This window comes from Nyctereutes procyonoides, unplaced genomic scaffold (assembly GCF_905146905.1).
Source record: "Nyctereutes procyonoides isolate TBG_1078 unplaced genomic scaffold, NYPRO_anot_genome, whole genome shotgun sequence".
Lineage (NCBI taxonomy): Eukaryota > Metazoa > Chordata > Mammalia > Carnivora > Canidae > Nyctereutes > Nyctereutes procyonoides.
This window is the reverse complement of record NW_026575052.1, coordinates 9,543,620-9,560,413: the sequence shown is the minus strand read 5'-3', so window position 1 is coordinate 9,560,413 and position 16,794 is coordinate 9,543,620. Positions and strand designations below refer to the sequence as shown.

The following is a 16,794-nucleotide window of genomic DNA, read 5'->3' as shown; positions in this document are numbered from 1 at the left end:
TCATCCTCAGCCCAGCATGCCTGACTTCCAGAAGCTTTCTCTCCAGCCTCTGAGCTCTTTAGCATCAGTACTGGTGCTAGTTTACAAGAGTCTCATCTCCAGTTTCTCTTCTTTCAGGAGAGATTCTGTGGACTCCAAGTCTTCAGCCACATCCTCTCCAAAAAGGCCATCGATGGAAAGGTAAAAGAATTCCTGGGCTTCTCCATCCCAGAGGTCCTGTTCAGCACGTGTTCCCCTCTCTGCTTTCATGGAAGAAGCCCTGGGGCAGGGGAAAGGAGGAAGCCTCATTCATTATGTTGCTTCCAAATTCTAGGGACCATATAGTAAGACTGAATGGACTCTGAATCAGAGGTATGGCTCCTTCACTGGGGTGGCTGACCAGTCACTGTTGCCCCATTACTATCTAGGGAACATTCTCAAGGTCAAGTTGAACCCATGAGGACAGAGGTCTTGAGAGTCTATACCTGGAGTGAGATCTCTGGGTTTGGTTACCTGAAATAGCATAACTTATCAAGTTGTTTATTCATCAAATATTTATTGAGGGGCAGCTATGTGCCAAGAACTGTTCTAGGTGCCAAGGACACAGCAATGAGCAAAAGAAACATCCCTGTGGTCATGAGGCCTATATTCTGATATGGGGTGTTAGGCAATACATATAATAAATAAATCAGGCAATGATTTAGAAGGTGACAAGCATTATGGAAAACAAGAGAGCACAGTGAGGGGGGTTGGGAAGGATGGTCATCAGGGCAGTCAGGAGAGCTTTCTTTGAACAAACCCTTCGGGAAGCCTGGGCGGCTCAGCGGTTTAGCACCTGCCTTTGGCCCAGGGCGTGATCCTGGAGTCCCGGGATCAAGTCCTATGTTGGGCTCCCTGCATGGAGCCTGCTTCTCCCTCTGCCTGTGTCTCTGCCTCTCTCTGTGTGTCTCTCATGAATAAATAAATTAAATATTTAAAAAAAAAGAACAAACCCTTCAAAGAAATGAAGGAACTAGCCAGGCAGATATCGGGGTCATTCCAAGCCCAGGACCCTAAGTGGCAGGGTCAAGAAGTGATGAGGTGGCCAGGGCTGGAGTGAGGGGGAGAGTTGGAGGATGGAGTGGAACAGGAGCCACAAGGCGGGGAATGTATCAGAATGGCTCTGGCTGCTGTGCTGAGCATGGGTTGTCAGGGCTGAGGGCAGGAGCAGAGACCAAGAGCAGAGACCAGCCAGGAGGCTTTTCAAAAGTTCAGGCAAGATATGATGGTGGCTTGGACCAGGGTGGCAGCAGTGCAGGTTGGGGAAGTGACGGACTCTAGAGGTAGTTTGAGAGGAGGGGTACAAGAGAATCTGAAGCGTCAAGGTGACTCCAAGACTTTTTGCTTGAGGACCTGCAAGGACAGAATGGGGGAAGATTGTGTGTCAATCAGGGCTGCGACAGGAGATGCTGGAGCTCAGATTTTGGATGTGTTGGGTTTGAGAGGTGTCCTAGTCACGCAGGTGGAAAAGTTGAATAGGTTATACCTTATACTTAGGTTATACCAAGCTAGGATTAAAGAAGAACATCTGGGCTAGAAATCTAAGATTCAGACCCATTAGCATGTATCTAGCATTTGAAGTCACAAAACTTGATGAGATCACTAAAGAGAGATTATGACTGAAAGAGGGAATGTGAACTGTGGTCCAGGGGAGATGAGAGGTTAGAGCAGGAGGCAGTGGATTAGAAGTGGATTAAAGCTAATGATTTGTGTCCAGGGACCATATTGGATGGTGGGGTAACCAGGTGTTGGCTTCTAGGAGACTATATGTGGAGGCGCACAGTTATTTTAGTACCAGTAAGACTACCACTGGATAGAAAAGAAGAGGCACAAAAATTAGGCTGTTTAAGGCTTTCTGAAGATTCAACATCTGAAGATGTTGATGGGGCCTCTGGATTGCTCTGTTCCAAAATGGCTGCTGAGTGCAAGCTGGTGAGTGGAGGCTCCAGGAAGTTCTGCTTGGAGAAGGAGTCTGAGGCCACATCATGCCTCTGAAGAGAAGAGTTTTGTGGTCATTTGGCAATGTCTTCCATGAATGAGGCCTAAGAATGGAAGCTCCAGGGTCATCCTGCTTCTACACCAGTGGTTCTCAATAGGGAGTCATTTAGAAATTTGTGGAGGCATTTTTGGTTGTCATGACTTGGAGGGTATCTTAGTTCAGGCTTCCGTAACAGAATGTGGGCTAGGTGACTTAAACAACAGACATTTATTCCTCACAGTTCTGGAGGATGAAAAGGCCAAGATCAAGGTGTGAGCCAACTCAGTTCCTGATGAGGACCCTATCCCTGGCCTACAGATGGTCACCTTCTCACTGTGTCTGCACAACACACACACTTACAAAGCGAGCTCTGGTCTCTTTTCTTCTTGTAAGGACAGTAATCCCATCATGGGGCCCACCCTCATCTAAACTGAATTACCTCTCAAAGGCCTCACCGCCAAATGCTATCACATTGGAGGTTAGGGCTTCAAAATATGAGTTTATAGAAGACACAAACATTCAGTCTGCAATGGGAGAGGGGAAGGAGCACAACAGCATTAAATAGGCAGGGATCAGAGATGCTAAATGTCCTGGAACATGAAGGATATCCCTGCATAATGAAGAATTGTTCTATCCCAAAAGGAAGCACTGACCACTAGTCCAGTCCTGGGTGTGATGTTATAATAAAAACAGTTCATGTTTGTGTAAGGATTTATACTTCCATACTCCTTTCCTGACTTTGCCTCGTAACCTTGAAGTCTTCTGACTCCCTCCCATAATGCATTCTTTTTCTGAAGGCCAGTCAAGCAGAATATGTTTGTCCTTAGAGCAGCTGTGCCATTTCCTGCTGGTTCTGTATTGGGGTGGGGAATCCAAAGGAATACAAGCATGTCTTGTAACTCCACCTTACCTACCACCCAGACTGTTTCCTGCACTTTCTACCTCTTGATTTCATCTATCTCTTCCATCTTTCCATCCATCCACCCATCTGTCCACCCACCCATCCGTGCATTTGGTGAGCATGTTTGTTGAGCACCTCCTTGCAAACCTAACATCCTCCAAGGACCAAGGTCATGTGCACACAGTTGGTGACTGGTGGAGACCACAGCAGCCTGGAGGGTACTTGTCTGTCTGAAGGGGGCACTCACTATCTGGCCCAGCTGTTTGTTGCTTTGGAGAAATCCAGGTCCAGCATGCCATGTCTTCCTATTTTTTAAGGAAAGCTGGACATCTAGATTTTCAAATGAAACTTCCAATTTTAAATATTGACAATGTATTCATAATTTCCTAAGACACAGTAGGGCAAACAAAATGCATTTGGAGCCCAACCAGTCGCAGCCCCTAAGCCCAGGCAAAGATTTAAACTCATGATCTCTGCCTTTATACAGCAGATCACTGACATAGAGGCAAGACACCAAAATATTTTTTTTGTTTTTGTTCTCCAAATGCTTTTTAAGAATGTTTTTCAAAGATATAACATTCGATGGGAACATAGGAAGAGTGTTTCAATATGACTTGAGAAGTCGAAGAAGACTCCATGGAAGATGCTGTATTTGTGCTCAGAATTGAAAGATGAGCAGTTTGCTTGGTAGGCAAGCCAAGAGAGGGCATGCCCGGCAGTGGGACTGGAGCATGCAAAGGTGTAGTGATGTGAGTGAGCGTGGTGCTCGGGGAAGGGAGCTGGAGCATCAGGGAGCAGACCACGAAGGGCACCCCCGGGTGGAGGAGGAAGGTTGCACTTTATCCGCTGCCCTTACGGAGCTGTCTGAATTGTTCACTGCTCACCGGCAGCGAGGCTTGCCTGGCGGTGTAGTGACCGCAGTGTCCTCGAGGTGGCGCGGCAGGAGCAGCGAGCGGGCCTCCAGGTGCCTCAGCTCCGACCTGGGGCGGGAGAATTTTTCTAAAGGCTTAATGATGTCAGATCCCAGGCTGGGGCAGGCGCTGGCACATCGGGGGAGCAGAAGGAAGCGGTTGATAAACTCGACGCCCCAGGGCAGTCCGGGTGGCTCAGCAGTTTTGTGCTGCCTTCAGCCCAGGTCCTGTTCCTGGAGTCCCAGGATCGAGGCCCCCATTGGGCTCCCTGCATGGAGCCTGCTTCTCCCTCTGCCTGTGTCTCTGCCTCTCTCTCTGTGTGTGTCTCTCAGGAATTAATTAATTAAAAAAATTTTTAAATGCTTTAAATCCGACGCCCCACCCCCGCCAGGGATGCCCTCCCTGCAATTTGTCACAGTTTCCAATCCTGTGCAAAGAAAGCAAAATGAGCCTGGCTTCCTGAAATGCAGGGAGACGTGAATTCCAGCCAGCCAGCTCCTAGCCAAGGGGAGGGAGGGGGCTGGGAGTGCCCTGCCAGGAAGGTGGGGGTGGAGGGGTGGGGGGTGGGGGAGTGGTAAATGCAACAAGCAGTCTAACCTGGGAAACTTCTCAGCCTTTTAGAGACAATGTGTTGAAAAGAACTTGGAAGGCAGGCAGATCTAGGTTTGTGGTGTGATTCTGCCTTTTGGTGGTTGGATGACCTCAGATAAGTCAGTTCAGCTCTCTGAACCTCGGTCTATTGATCTGCAAAATGGGAATAATTATGAACCCCTCATTATGAGTATTAAACGAGGTATCAAAATGCTTAACACTGTTCCCAACCCATATAAATGCTCCGTATGTGCATAATGCTTGGTAATAATACACTTAGTGTGGCAATCTATGTAGATTGGCTAACACTTCATTACTAGAATTCTCTTAGTTGCTCTAATCCTCTCAGAGACTCTGTAAGATGGGTACCGGTGTCATCCCCATTTCTAGCCCAAGGTCACATAGCTACAAAGTGGTGGTGTCAGGCCTTGAGCCTTGGAGCTTCACTCTGGAGCAGCTTGGGTTCTTAAGAAATATGCCATCCCATGTAGACATTCCCCAGATGAAAGCTGTTGTTCTCATGCCTCCCAAGCAGCATGTACCGGCTCCCCTGACAGTTCCTCACTGGTGAGTCCTGACATTGCGGATGTGGTGATGGGCATGCAGGTCAGTGAGGCCCAGTGCCAGGAGGAATCCGGTCCTCCATCACCGTTGGGGATGCGCTGGCCTGGTCGTGGGAGTTGACACTGCCTCAGGGAGAGATCACTCCCTTCATTCCAAGGAGCAGGGTCACCAGCCTTCCAAAGAGGACGTGTCACCCACCCAGTGCAACTGTATCTAGGCCCCTGGATGTGCCTTTTATCTCTTTGTGGCCAACTCCCTCAACTCGTCCTAGATTCATTCATTCAACAAAGATTGTTGGAGTGTTGGCCCCGAACGCTGTTCCAGGTGCTGGAAAACAGTGGTGAACTATCCGAAGGGGTCCCTGTACACTAGAACCTGTCATCTGGAGATGGAGGCAGACAATGTTTATAAACACACTGCTTGTTAATTCTAGATTCTAGATTTGGGTGAGAGCTATGAATGAAAGAAACCAGGTCACGATGTGCTAGGGAATTACAGGGCAGGAATAGGCTGTGTGGGGAGTGTAGTTAGGGAAGAGAAAGAAGCAGTTGGGGGAGGGTCTTCCGTGACCTGAAGGGGAGCATGGCATGAGATTAGGTTAGAGGGGAGGCAGAGGCCAATGTCGAGGGGCTGGGAGGCCACGGTGAAGAGTTAGACTTGATGCTGTTGAGGTTTTGAAAGGGTTCCCCCAGGCTTCTGTGTGACAAGTGAGTTATAAGGGGAAGAGGATGCTGGGAGACCAGCTTCGGGGCAGTTACACCTGTGCAGGTGAGAGCCTGGTGGCCAGGATCAGGGTTGGGTGCAGGGAGATGTCTTCGGGTTGCAGGCAGCCCCTTAGGCTCTAGAATCTACACCTTTTCCAGCCTGCCCTCACCCACACAGCTTTCCCTCCCACTGAAATCTGACTCCTGCAGATTCCCAACCTTGTGCCCTGCTGCCAGGCCACTCAGTTGTCAGGCAGGGTTGGGTGGAATCCAGGGTAAGTGCCTCTACAACAGAAAGGTTCAAACTGCATTTAAAAAATAAAGCTAGGAAAAAAAATAAAATAAAGCTAGGAAATCCCTTTGAACAAAATTATTCGTAATTCAAAATAGAAACCTTACAAGAGCAGAGCCTTCCCTCCCCAACCCACCTCCTCGTCCTGAGGCAGCACTGGGGCACCTTTGATGAGCCCCAAGGTTCCAAAGAACACAAAAGTCCCAGTGATCCAAGGGTGTCTGTGGTGACAGGGGGCATCCAAGGTCAAGCCAAACAGCAAGGGCTGAGGAACAAGGAGTTCTCCTGAGGAATCTACATTGAAGAGTGCCCAGCAGGATGTTGGATGTTGGATCTTATAACCCCAGAGTTTTAACACTGGAAAGCCTAGACTACTCAGTCAGCTTCACTCTCAGACATGCCTCCGTGGGTCTGACTTTTCAGAAGCTCAGCATCTTCTTCCTGAAGCACATCCATCGTTCCAGAGCTGCCTGGTGCAGCTGCCCACGCTGTGCACTGTACAACTCTGGGAGGTTCCCAGCTGACAATATGAATAGCACTCCCTGGAATTAAGAAATGCAGCAGCCCTTTGGGACCTCCCCCAAGGGCTCAAAGTGGTTAAGACTCTGGTGTGTAGGAAAGGACCCTAATTTCTTCAACTACCATTGGTCAGTTTTTCCTAGGAGGCCTGTAGGCTGGCTGGCGGATCCTGATGGGTTACTGAAAGAGATAAAGGTGGAGGCATCTTGACTGCCTGGCACCCACCGCAAGAGTAGTGCAGGAGCAGCTCTGAAATGGAGGGAGTTGTGCAACCGTCACTCCATCCTCTCATCTGTGAAATGGGTTCAGCAACTTGACTCGCAGGGTTATGGAGAGCAACAAATAGCAAAAAGGCAATAAACAGTGGCTTTGATTTTTACCTTCATTAGCAAGCCCAAGTCTGTCGCGTCCCTTCTCTCCAGCCCCCTCCCCCCTCACACTCCGGCTGCCCTGAACATCGCCCATACAAACCCCAGGTTTCCCACGTCTGTGCATTTCTGCCAAGAGTGCATTTTCCCGTCCACCCCTCCAGCAGGCAGCTCTTGCTCCCCAGCCCTTGTGCAATTTGTTGGACTGCATTGCACTGCAGTGTGTGACCTCTTTCTTAGGCCATGCGGTTACTAAGGGCTGGCCTGGTGATACTAATTGGCACGGGTCACCAATGGGATGCTGGAGGATGCCTCTTCCATCGCCCAGCACCCTCTTTGCAAGGACTTGAGAGGGACCAACAGCAGCTAGAGTCTGAGTTTCAGCCTATATATCACATATATCAGTACTTCCTTTTTTTTAACTTTTTTATTGTGATAAAATATATATAACAAAATGTGTATTTTAACCTTTTTTCCACCATAGGAAAAAAAAGATATTTTGTTATTTCGAATGCATTAAGATTTACCAAAGATATAAAACAGATTAGGTATCATTGCATATTTCAAGTTGTATGGTTATGCTTATTCAGTGAGCTTCCTATATAGATTTTTTTTGTCAAAGTATACATGACATAAAATTTAGCCATTATAACCATTTTTAAGTGTATAGTGGCATTAAGTACATCCACATCGTTGTATACTCACCACCACCATCCATCTCCAGAACTTTCTCATCCTCCCAAACTGAAACTCTGGTCCATTAAATGCTAATTCCCCATTTCCCCCTTCCTCCACCACCCACGCCACCATCCTACTTTCTGTCTCCCTGGATTTAACTATTCCAGGTACTTCATACAAGTGGAATCACACAGTATTTGTCCTTTTGTATTTGGTTTATCTCACATATAATGTCCTCCATTCGTGGCAGTTCACCCATGTTGCAGCATATTTCAGGATTTCATTCATTTTGTGACTGAATAAATATGCCATTGTATTATATCCCATGATATCTGTTCATCTTCACTGGATACCTGAGTTGCTTCCACCTTTGCTGCTAGCTCCTTGAGAACAGGAAGACTGGAAACCCATCTGAGCCATCAGCTTAGAGTAGCAACTCCTGATTATCAGATTTTTTTTCAGATGTTTAAAAAAAATTGGGGTGCCTGGGTAGCTCAGTTGGTTAAACATTTGCCTTTTGGCTCAGGTCATGATCCTGGGGATTGACCCCCATGGCTCTCCCTTCCCTCCCGCTCATGCTCTCTCTCACTCACTCTCAATAAATAAATAATAAATAAATAAATAAATAAATAAATAAATAAATAAAATCTTAAAAAAATAAAAAACAAAGTGTTTCTCATTACAAAAGTACATATACTGTTTAGAGACGATTTAGAAAATATGGATAAGCATAAGAAGAGATTGAAATCTCCTGTAACCCGGTCTCAGAGAGATAATTGCTATTATAAGGTGTTAGAGTCTGAATGTTCCTGTGTTGAAGCCCCAACACCAAAATTGACTGTATTGGGAGATAGAGCCTTCCTTTATAGAGGTACTGAAGGCTAAATGAGGTCATGAGGGTAGAGCCTTGATCCAATAGGATTAGTGTCCTTCAGAGAGACACCTGCTCACCCTCTGTCATGCGAGGAGCTAGCAAGAAGGAGGTTGTCTACAAGGGAGAAAACTGAATTTAGCAGCACCTGGGCCTCAGACTTCCCTGTCTCCAGATCTGCGGGAGATATCTATTGTACGAACCATCCAGGCTGTGGTGGATGCAGCCCAAGCTTAAGACACATAGTTATCTCTCCAGTCATCTGTACATGTATGTATATATGTACACACATGACCCGATGCAGGACTCCATGCCAGGCCCCTGGGATCAAGCCCTGAGCCAAAAGCAGACGCTTCTGTATTTATGAGTGTTTTTTAAAAAAAGATTATTTATTTATTTATTTATTTATTATTTATTTATTTATTCATGAGAGACAGAAAGGCAGAGACACAGGCAAAGGGAGAAGCAGGCTCCATGCAGGGAGCCCGATGTGGGACTCAATCCAGGACCCCAGGACCACACCCTGGGCTGAAGGTGGTGCTAAACCACTAAGCCACCCGGGCTGCCCTGTATTTGTGAGTTTTTTTTTTAAGATTTTATTTTATTTACTCATGAGAGATACAGAAGGAGAGAGAGAGGCAGAGACACAGGCAGAGGGAGAAGCAGGCTCCATGCAGGGAGCCCAACATGGGACTCTATCCTGGGTCTCTAGGATCACACCATGGGGCTGTAGGCGGCGCCAAACCACTGCGCCACTGGGGCTGCCCTGTATTGTGATTTTTTTTTGTTTGTTTTTTTTGTGTGTGTGAGTTTTTAAGCCCAAACCCAAATGAGGTCACTCCTAGGCACTGTATCACAGGAGTTAAGAGTAGACTTTGGAATCGGGCAGACCTAGGTTCAAATCTCAGCGGTGTAACTCTGTTTCCCCTCATCTGCAAACGAGGAGGAGAACAGTTCTACCTCCTAGGATTACTATGAGAAATTAGAAAATGTTCCTGAAGTGCCTGGCGCAGTGCCTGGCACATGGTAAAAGCCAGCCCTCTTCAGTGGTGGTAAATTCACTGTTCACTGGACTGTCAGCTCCTTGCGGGACGGAGCTTTCCTGACTTGTCTGCTTTACCCCTTGTTCTTAGCACATGACCTAGTAAATATTCACTGAATGAGTGAGTACGTGGTTCAATGAGATGGTAGAGAGAGCAGCTAGCATGGTGTCTAACAGACTGTAGCATAGTTTTTTAAAAAAGGTTTTATTTATTTATTCATGAGAGACACACAGAGAAAGAGAGAGGCAGAGACACAGGCAGAGGGAGAGACAGGCTCCATGCAAGGAACCTGACGTGGGACTCGATCCCGGATCCCGGGATCACGCCCTGAGCCAAATGCAGACACTCAACCGCTGAGCCACCCAGGCTTCCCGGTAGCATAGTTTTGGGTGTCGTGATAATACTCTGTAACCAGTAGAGCAGAGTGATTGGTTAAGAGTCTGGGCACCAGAGTTCAACTGCCTGGGTTTAGGTTCTGGCTTCCAGATGTGTGACCGGAGTCAAATTATCCTAAATGGGACTGTCTCTACAACTCACTTTAAAATGCAAGCCTAGGGCAGTCCGAGTGGCTCAGTGGTTTAGCGCCTCCTTCAGCCCAGGGCCTGATCCTGACGATCCAGGATCAAGTCCCACATCAGGCTCCCTGCCTGGAGCCTGCTTCTCCCTCTGCCTGTGTCTCTGCCTCTCTCTCTCTCTCTCTCTCTCCTCTCTCTCTCGTGTGTGGTGTGTGGTCTCTCATGAATTAATAAATAAATTCTAAAAAAAATTAAAATGCAAGCCTAATATGGAGATATGAATAGCAGGTAGCCTCATGGGGTCGTTGTGAGAATTAAATGAGATGATCCATGTCAAGTGCCTAAAAATAGCACCTACCTCATGGGGTTGTCATGAGGATTAAGGGAGCTCACCCATGGAAACATCCAGAATGGTGCTTAGTGAAGGCTTTATCAGCTTAATGTCAGAATGTCTGTTTCTGTTTGTCATCCTCAGATCAAACAGCAGCAAATCAAAAGCAGAGACCCCCAAAACACCCACCAGCCCCTCGACCCCCACCTTTGCCCCCTCCGTCTGCCTCCTGGCACCCTGCTATCTCACAGGGGACTCTGTGCGGGACAAGTGTGTGGAGATGCTCTCAGCAGCCTTGAAGGCCGAAGGTGAGAGGGCCTGGGCCAGGCGTGGAGGAGGGAAGGGTTTCCCAAGGGCAGATGAGATGCGGGCTTTCTCAGGAGTGGTACAGGACACTGCAGGGCCCTGTACGGGCAGGCGCCACTGCCAACGTCATGTCTGGCTGACACCTGTGCTTCCCAAATCTCTTTTAGATGATTACAAGGACTATGGAGTCAACTGTGACAAGATGGCATCGGAAATCGAAGATCATATCCTTGAGCTGTGCCAGGGCTGTGGGTGCCTGGACTGTCCAGCAGCAGGGGCTCCCAAGTGCAAGGGACCCGGGACACTGAAGGGGAGGGGAAGGGTCCTGGGGACATCCCCCTGCTCTGCCTCTGAACCAGAGTTCTTAATTCTAGCTAACATGTATTAAGTCTTGCACCTGCCAGCCTCTTGCTAAGCTGTTTAGAAGCAGTACCTCGTTCAAGGTTGAGAACAATCCCACAAGGTAGGTCCCCTGATGAATCCCATTTTACAAGGGAGGCCACTGGCTCAGAGAGGTTAGGTCTCTTGCCAAAGCTGATACAGCTGGCAGTAGTGGTTGAGTTGGGATTTGAACCCAGAAAGTGTGACTCCAGAGCCTGAGAGCTCAGTCCCTGTGCCAGACAGGCCACATTGTCACCTGGCTGTGTTGCGACGTCAAGTATCAGAGTCGACAGGGAGTGCAGCCTTTCTCATCCTCTGCCTTCTCCTCTCTTCCATCCTCTGAAGGTTGAGTCCCAACTACATACCAGACACTGATGGGCAATTGATGCTTCCTGCTTCTGGCAATTCTCACAGTCTCTAGGAGGCAGAGGCTGTTGTTTCCATTTTACAGATAAGGAAACTGAGGCTCAGAACTACTGGGTGTCACGGCTTGATTGAAAACCCTGGCCTTTGGATTCCATGTCCTGAGTTTTTGCCCTCTTTGCAAGGGGGCTTTGTAGACAGAGGAGGTGACCACCGAGTCATGTGGGCCCCCTGCACCAAAAGAGTGTTGTTTGGGGAAGAAAATCCCCCTCTGCAGTGTCCCACTGTATGAATGAATGGAATATCTTTTGCTGGAGAAATAAAGCTTTGCATCTCAAAGGGATGTAGAAGGAGGGGGACAAATCTCCCAGGGAGAGGGGTTCTGAGTATCACAGAGATATGAGTGACCCTTTTAAGATGTGAGTGACCCTTTTAAGCCTCCTGGGCTACCCAGGGAGCTCAATCAGGTCTGCTGGGGAGGGTCCCTGGTCCAGTCTGGTCTGACCATGGTCAACAAGCTCACCTGCTGCCACGTCCTGTGTGAGGCCTACCTGTATATCCTCAGACGTGCTTGCTGGGAAGTCCCCTCCACCATCATTTAATTATTAACCAGCGCATCTTGGGCTGTCCAACACGTCACCAAGTACATTCTCATCAGTCCCAGTTGATTCAGGAACACAGAGCACAAGGTATCAAAACCCTGAGCTTCATCTTTTTTTTTAAAGATTTTATTTATTTATTCATGAGAGAGAGAGGCAGAGGCAGAGGGAGAAGCAGCCCGATGTGGGACTTGATCCCAGGATCCTAGGATCCCAACCTGAGCCCAAGGCAGATGCTCAACCACTGAACCACCCACGCGTCCCCTGAGCTTCATCTTTATCCTCTCCAAGTGGTGGTTCCTCCAAACAGGTCCCTTCTACCTTCAAGCCCAGGTTGAAACAAAGGCCAGCGATTGGTACCCGGTACCACTCTTGGCCTTTCCTCCTTCCCTTCCTCCCTCTTCTGAAGGACAGGAAATCAGAGCTGTATTAAGCCCTTTACCTCTTTGTTCTTAGAGGATGGGACGTGAGGGTGAGGGGGAGGATAAGCTCCAGGGCTTGAATGCTCTCTGTCCTAAAAAGATCTGCCCTGTTTGGAGTGACCTCGCACTACCGTACCTCTGAAGGGGTCAGTGACCCCAGGGCCTGTGCTCCACCTCGTCCTGCCTTGGGATCTCAGGAAACAGAGACAGAGTCAGGAAGAGGCTGCTGACAGTACTGCCAGGCCTGCTGTCCCCACCTATCAAGCAGATTCACACCTCCAGGAATCCCAAACACAGATTTATTTTTTTAAGATTTTATTTATTTATTCATGACAGACTCAGAGAGAGAGAGATAGAGGCTGAGACACAGGCAGAGGGAGGAGCAGGCTCCATGCAGGGAGCCTGACATGGGACTCGATCCTGGGTCTCCAGGATCACACCCCGGGCTGAAGGCGGCGCCAAACCGCTGGGCCATCGGGGCTGCCCCCAAACACAGATTTTTTTTAAACAAAATTTTTGGCTTTTACATGCATTGTGGTGTATTCTTTCTTTTCATGTTGTTATTATACAAACATTAAAACAGCAATAACAGACAAAATAGATGACACCACTTCCCTCCCACCGCTTCTAGCAAGTCAGCTGTTCCATGTGTCCATATTCCCCACAGTCTCTTTCTCGTATATGGCTTTTCCCAGCAAAGGGTTTGTCTTCCTGGTTCTGCTTGGCAGAGGAGATCAAGACAATGCGTTGTGTTCCCTGGGCTCCTCCGGAGCCTAGAGAAGGGAGGCGGGGTGGGCGACCTATCTGGGATGCTGCGCCCGCCCGCCCGGGAAGAGAAGTCCCTGTGGCCGGTGGTCAGGGGCGACTTCCTGCGGCGGTAGCGGAGGGAGCCTTACTGGCAGGAGGGGGTTTGGCTTCCAGCCCTGTCTCTGCCGGGAATCTGCCCTGTGACCTTGAGCAGGGCCCGCATCCTTCCCAAGCCTTAGCTTCCTTATCTATTAATGAGAGAAGTAACTCTGACCAGCAATTCCCAAAGTGGGTTCCATGACCTGCTTCTAGGTATTCCTAGGGGAAAAGGGGGTGGTAGGGGGGGAGGTGGATCTGTGCTCGACTATCTTGGGAACACGACTGAAGATTGAACAAAATGGTGTCTTGATTGCAATACTTCTTTGAGCCTTTGACATGAGGCTCCTAATCTTATGTTTTCCTCTGATAGCTGGTTCCAGAGGCCTTTTGAAACAGGATGAGTTTTATCGCTGTCCTCATCTTACCAGGCCCTAAATGTTGAGCACGTGATGTCCCAGACACCAGGCTGGTGCATCATGCTAGGTGTAGCTTGCTGAATCCTCAGAATAGCCCCATATTTTATAAATAAGGAAACTGAGGCAAAAAGAAATGTGATTCATCTGAGTTATTCAAAGGACTCAGACAGACCCAGGAAGCCCATCCCTGGGGTCCCTGACACCACAGAGCTTGCTATGGCCTGATCTCACCATGGAAGCTTTTTCCTGTCCCTGATGCATAGCTGACCCCAAATGCCCGAGCGAGAGCCCCACTCTGGGAGTCAGAGGCCACATAGATGCCCAATCCCTGTTCAAGTCCAAGGAGAGGAACAGATGGTCCTGGGGCTCCTCGGGCTTCAGGGAGTGAGTGACTCCCTGTCCTTCTGTGCCCCTCCATGAGTGGCTCGCTGGTCCTTGACCGTGTCACATATCTACCAGGAGCTCAAGAGCACAGACATGAAGTACCGGAACCGAGTGCGCAGCCGAATCAGCAACCTCAAGGACCCCAGGAACCCCAGCCTGAGGAGGAATGTGCTCAGTGGAGCCATCTCTGCTGGGCTCATTGCCAAGATGACAGCAGAGGTGAGAGTGGGGGCTGGGACCTCAGCATGGCGGGGTGGGAGGCCAGGCCCCTGCTGCTTTGCCCACGTCTGACAGGCAGCACCTTGTGGCTCAGAGGAGATGAGCTGGGGGCTTTTTCAGCCAGACCATCTCAGACCCCCCATCCCTCCAGGCTTCTAGACCATCAGGATAGTGGACACAGCTAATATGAATTAAGCACTGTGCTAAGAGCCTTAGGCTCATTGGCCAATTATGTCTTCACAGAATCTGAGATAGAAGTGTTTAGTATTCCCAGTCTACAGATGAGGATATTGAGGCTCGGAGAGGTTAACTGATTTGTCTACACACACAGCTAGAAGATGTCAAAACCAGAGGCCCAGCTGACTCGGTCGGTGGAGCATGCAACTCTTGATCCCAGGGACTCTTGGGAGTTTGAGCTCCACGTTGGGTATAGAGATTACTTTAAAAAAAAAGAAAATCTTTTTTTTAAAAAATATTTTATTTATTTATTCATGAGAGACACAGAGAAAGGCAGAGACACAAGCAGAGGGAGAAGCAGGCTCCGTGCAGGAAGCCCAATGCAGGACTCAATCCTGGGACTCCAGGATCATGCCCTGGGCCAAAAGCAGATGCTCAGCCACTGAGCCACCTGGGCATCCCAATAATAAATCTTTAAAAAAAAAAAAAGGAAAATGTCAAAGCCAGGAGGCAAGCCGTCTGGCCCCAGACCACCCAGTTTTTATGGCTTTGTTATCTGCCTCCCTCTTCTGTCTTGTTCAGTCCTGGTCCCAAGCCAAAACAGCCGTGCCTGTCTCTGTGAAACAAGGTCCAAGGTGGGGAGACAGGCATAATTTCAAATTTGTACAATACAGAGGTGGTAAGTGCCATGATAGAGCCACTCTAGGAATTTATAGCTTGAGGGGTCAGGAAGGGAAGGAAAAGGAAACAAGCCTGTTCAAGGAAGTGTGCACACTGGTTACAAGCTTCAGGACTGTGTCAAACTGCATGGGTTTGAATTCAGCCTCTCTCACTTAGCTGTGTGATCCTAGACAAGCTACTTAACCTCTCTGGGCCTCACTTTTCTCATCTATAAAACAAAATAATAATAACTATCATGGGGCGCATGGGTAGCTCAGTGGGTTAAGCATTTGACTCTTGGTCTCAGCTCGGGTTTTGATATCAGGGTTGTGAGTTCAAGCCCTGTGTCAGGCTCCCTGCAGGGCGTGGAAACTACTTAATAATAATAATAACAATAATAGTAATAATAATAATAATAATAATAGCTATCTCATGAAGGATTGAATGAGTTAATATATATGAGTGTTTAGGTTAATATACGTAAAGCCCTCCCCAGAATTTGTATGATAGGTTTAGTTACTGACCATGTTATGTAACCCCGAGCACCATGCTATGAAAAGGGAAATATTTGTACCCATTTTGTGGATGAGGAAAACTGAAGCCACCTACAACTAGGAAGTGACAGATGAGAATTTGAACCCAGATCGGTTTATTTCGGAGCCCTACCTCTTGGAAACCCCTTTTGTGCACCCTCAGATAAAGTGGCCCTTTGTTGCCAGAGCTGATAAAGGGGATTCCCTGCAAGCCCCACTAAATCAAAGTGGCCCAGACAAGGGAAAGGGAAATGCATCGGGATCCTGGAGTCTGGCTGTGCCTCAGGACGTCTGGGAGCCCTCTGAAACTGTTGGCGAGGGTGTGCCTGTGTGTTTGTGGTATGTGTGCTGAGTATGTATGATGTGTGATGTGTGTGGGGTGTGTAATGTATGGAGTGTGTTTGGTATTTAGTATATGTCTGGGGGGTGCAGGGGTGTGTGTTGGTGGGGAGATGTGATAGGTGTATGTATATTTCTCTCTTCACTGCTTTCCTCAAATACCCAAAACAAGAGTGAGCCCCGGCTTTAGCATAAAATAGGGGAACTTGGCACAGGTGGACCAGGGTTATCTTTCTGCTCAATTCAAAATATTTGATCTTTTTAGGCAACCAGCAACATATGCCCAGAGTTACAAATTGCAACTTGGCTTTACAGTGTCTTTTCTTTCCTTGCAAGGAGAAGCTTTGACTTTTATGGAAACCTGGCCTTGTGTTTCCTCCTTCCTGTCCCCCACTGTCTGGCTCCAGGATCCCTTTACTTCTTTGTGTGTGCATTGTAGGAATGCTATCCAGAGACTCTTCCAGGCAATTCAAGGCTAGGGGAAACCAGGCCAGGAGAACCAAGAGCAAGGTCTAGGCGCAAGTCTGAGCCAAACCCAGGAAGTTCCCAGAAGCTAGAGGTCAGAATGGAGCTGAGTGTCTGGATTAACACAAAGGCCCCAGAAGTCCCAGCAAAGGAACTGGCCAACTCAGATATGTAGTTGGTCTGGCCCCACCCAAGGACCATTCACTAGAACAGAGCAAGAGAATCAGGTGGTCAACCCATGCCCAAGAAGAGGCTGACCAGACCAAGAGGAGCAAGCCAAGAACTTACCAGGCCTTCCACAGGGCCAGGCACCGAGGATCCTACCCCCTTGCTAGCTAGCAGCCCAGGCATCAAATGCAGAGACCTTCATCCTGAGGTCATCTTTTGCTCCAGGCAGGAA

General features: G+C 48.4%; 1 protein-coding gene across 3 annotated transcripts in view; it reads left to right on the top strand.

Moving 5' to 3' along the window:
• Positions 1 to 16,794, top strand: part of TCEA3 (transcription elongation factor A3) — a 40,978-nt gene that overhangs the window by 17,497 nt on the left and 6,687 nt on the right. For 2 of the 3 annotated variants that reach the window (XM_055331254.1, XM_055331253.1), the window contains exons 5-8: positions 118 to 180; positions 10,429 to 10,592; positions 10,758 to 10,819; positions 14,071 to 14,220. In XM_055331254.1, coding sequence (XP_055187229.1) covers positions 118 to 180; positions 10,429 to 10,592; positions 10,758 to 10,819; positions 14,071 to 14,220 — 439 coding nt within the window. The remainder of the gene's footprint in view (positions 1 to 117; positions 181 to 10,428; positions 10,593 to 10,757; positions 10,820 to 14,070; positions 14,221 to 16,794) is intronic. The other variant, XM_055331255.1, reaches the window with a different exon arrangement.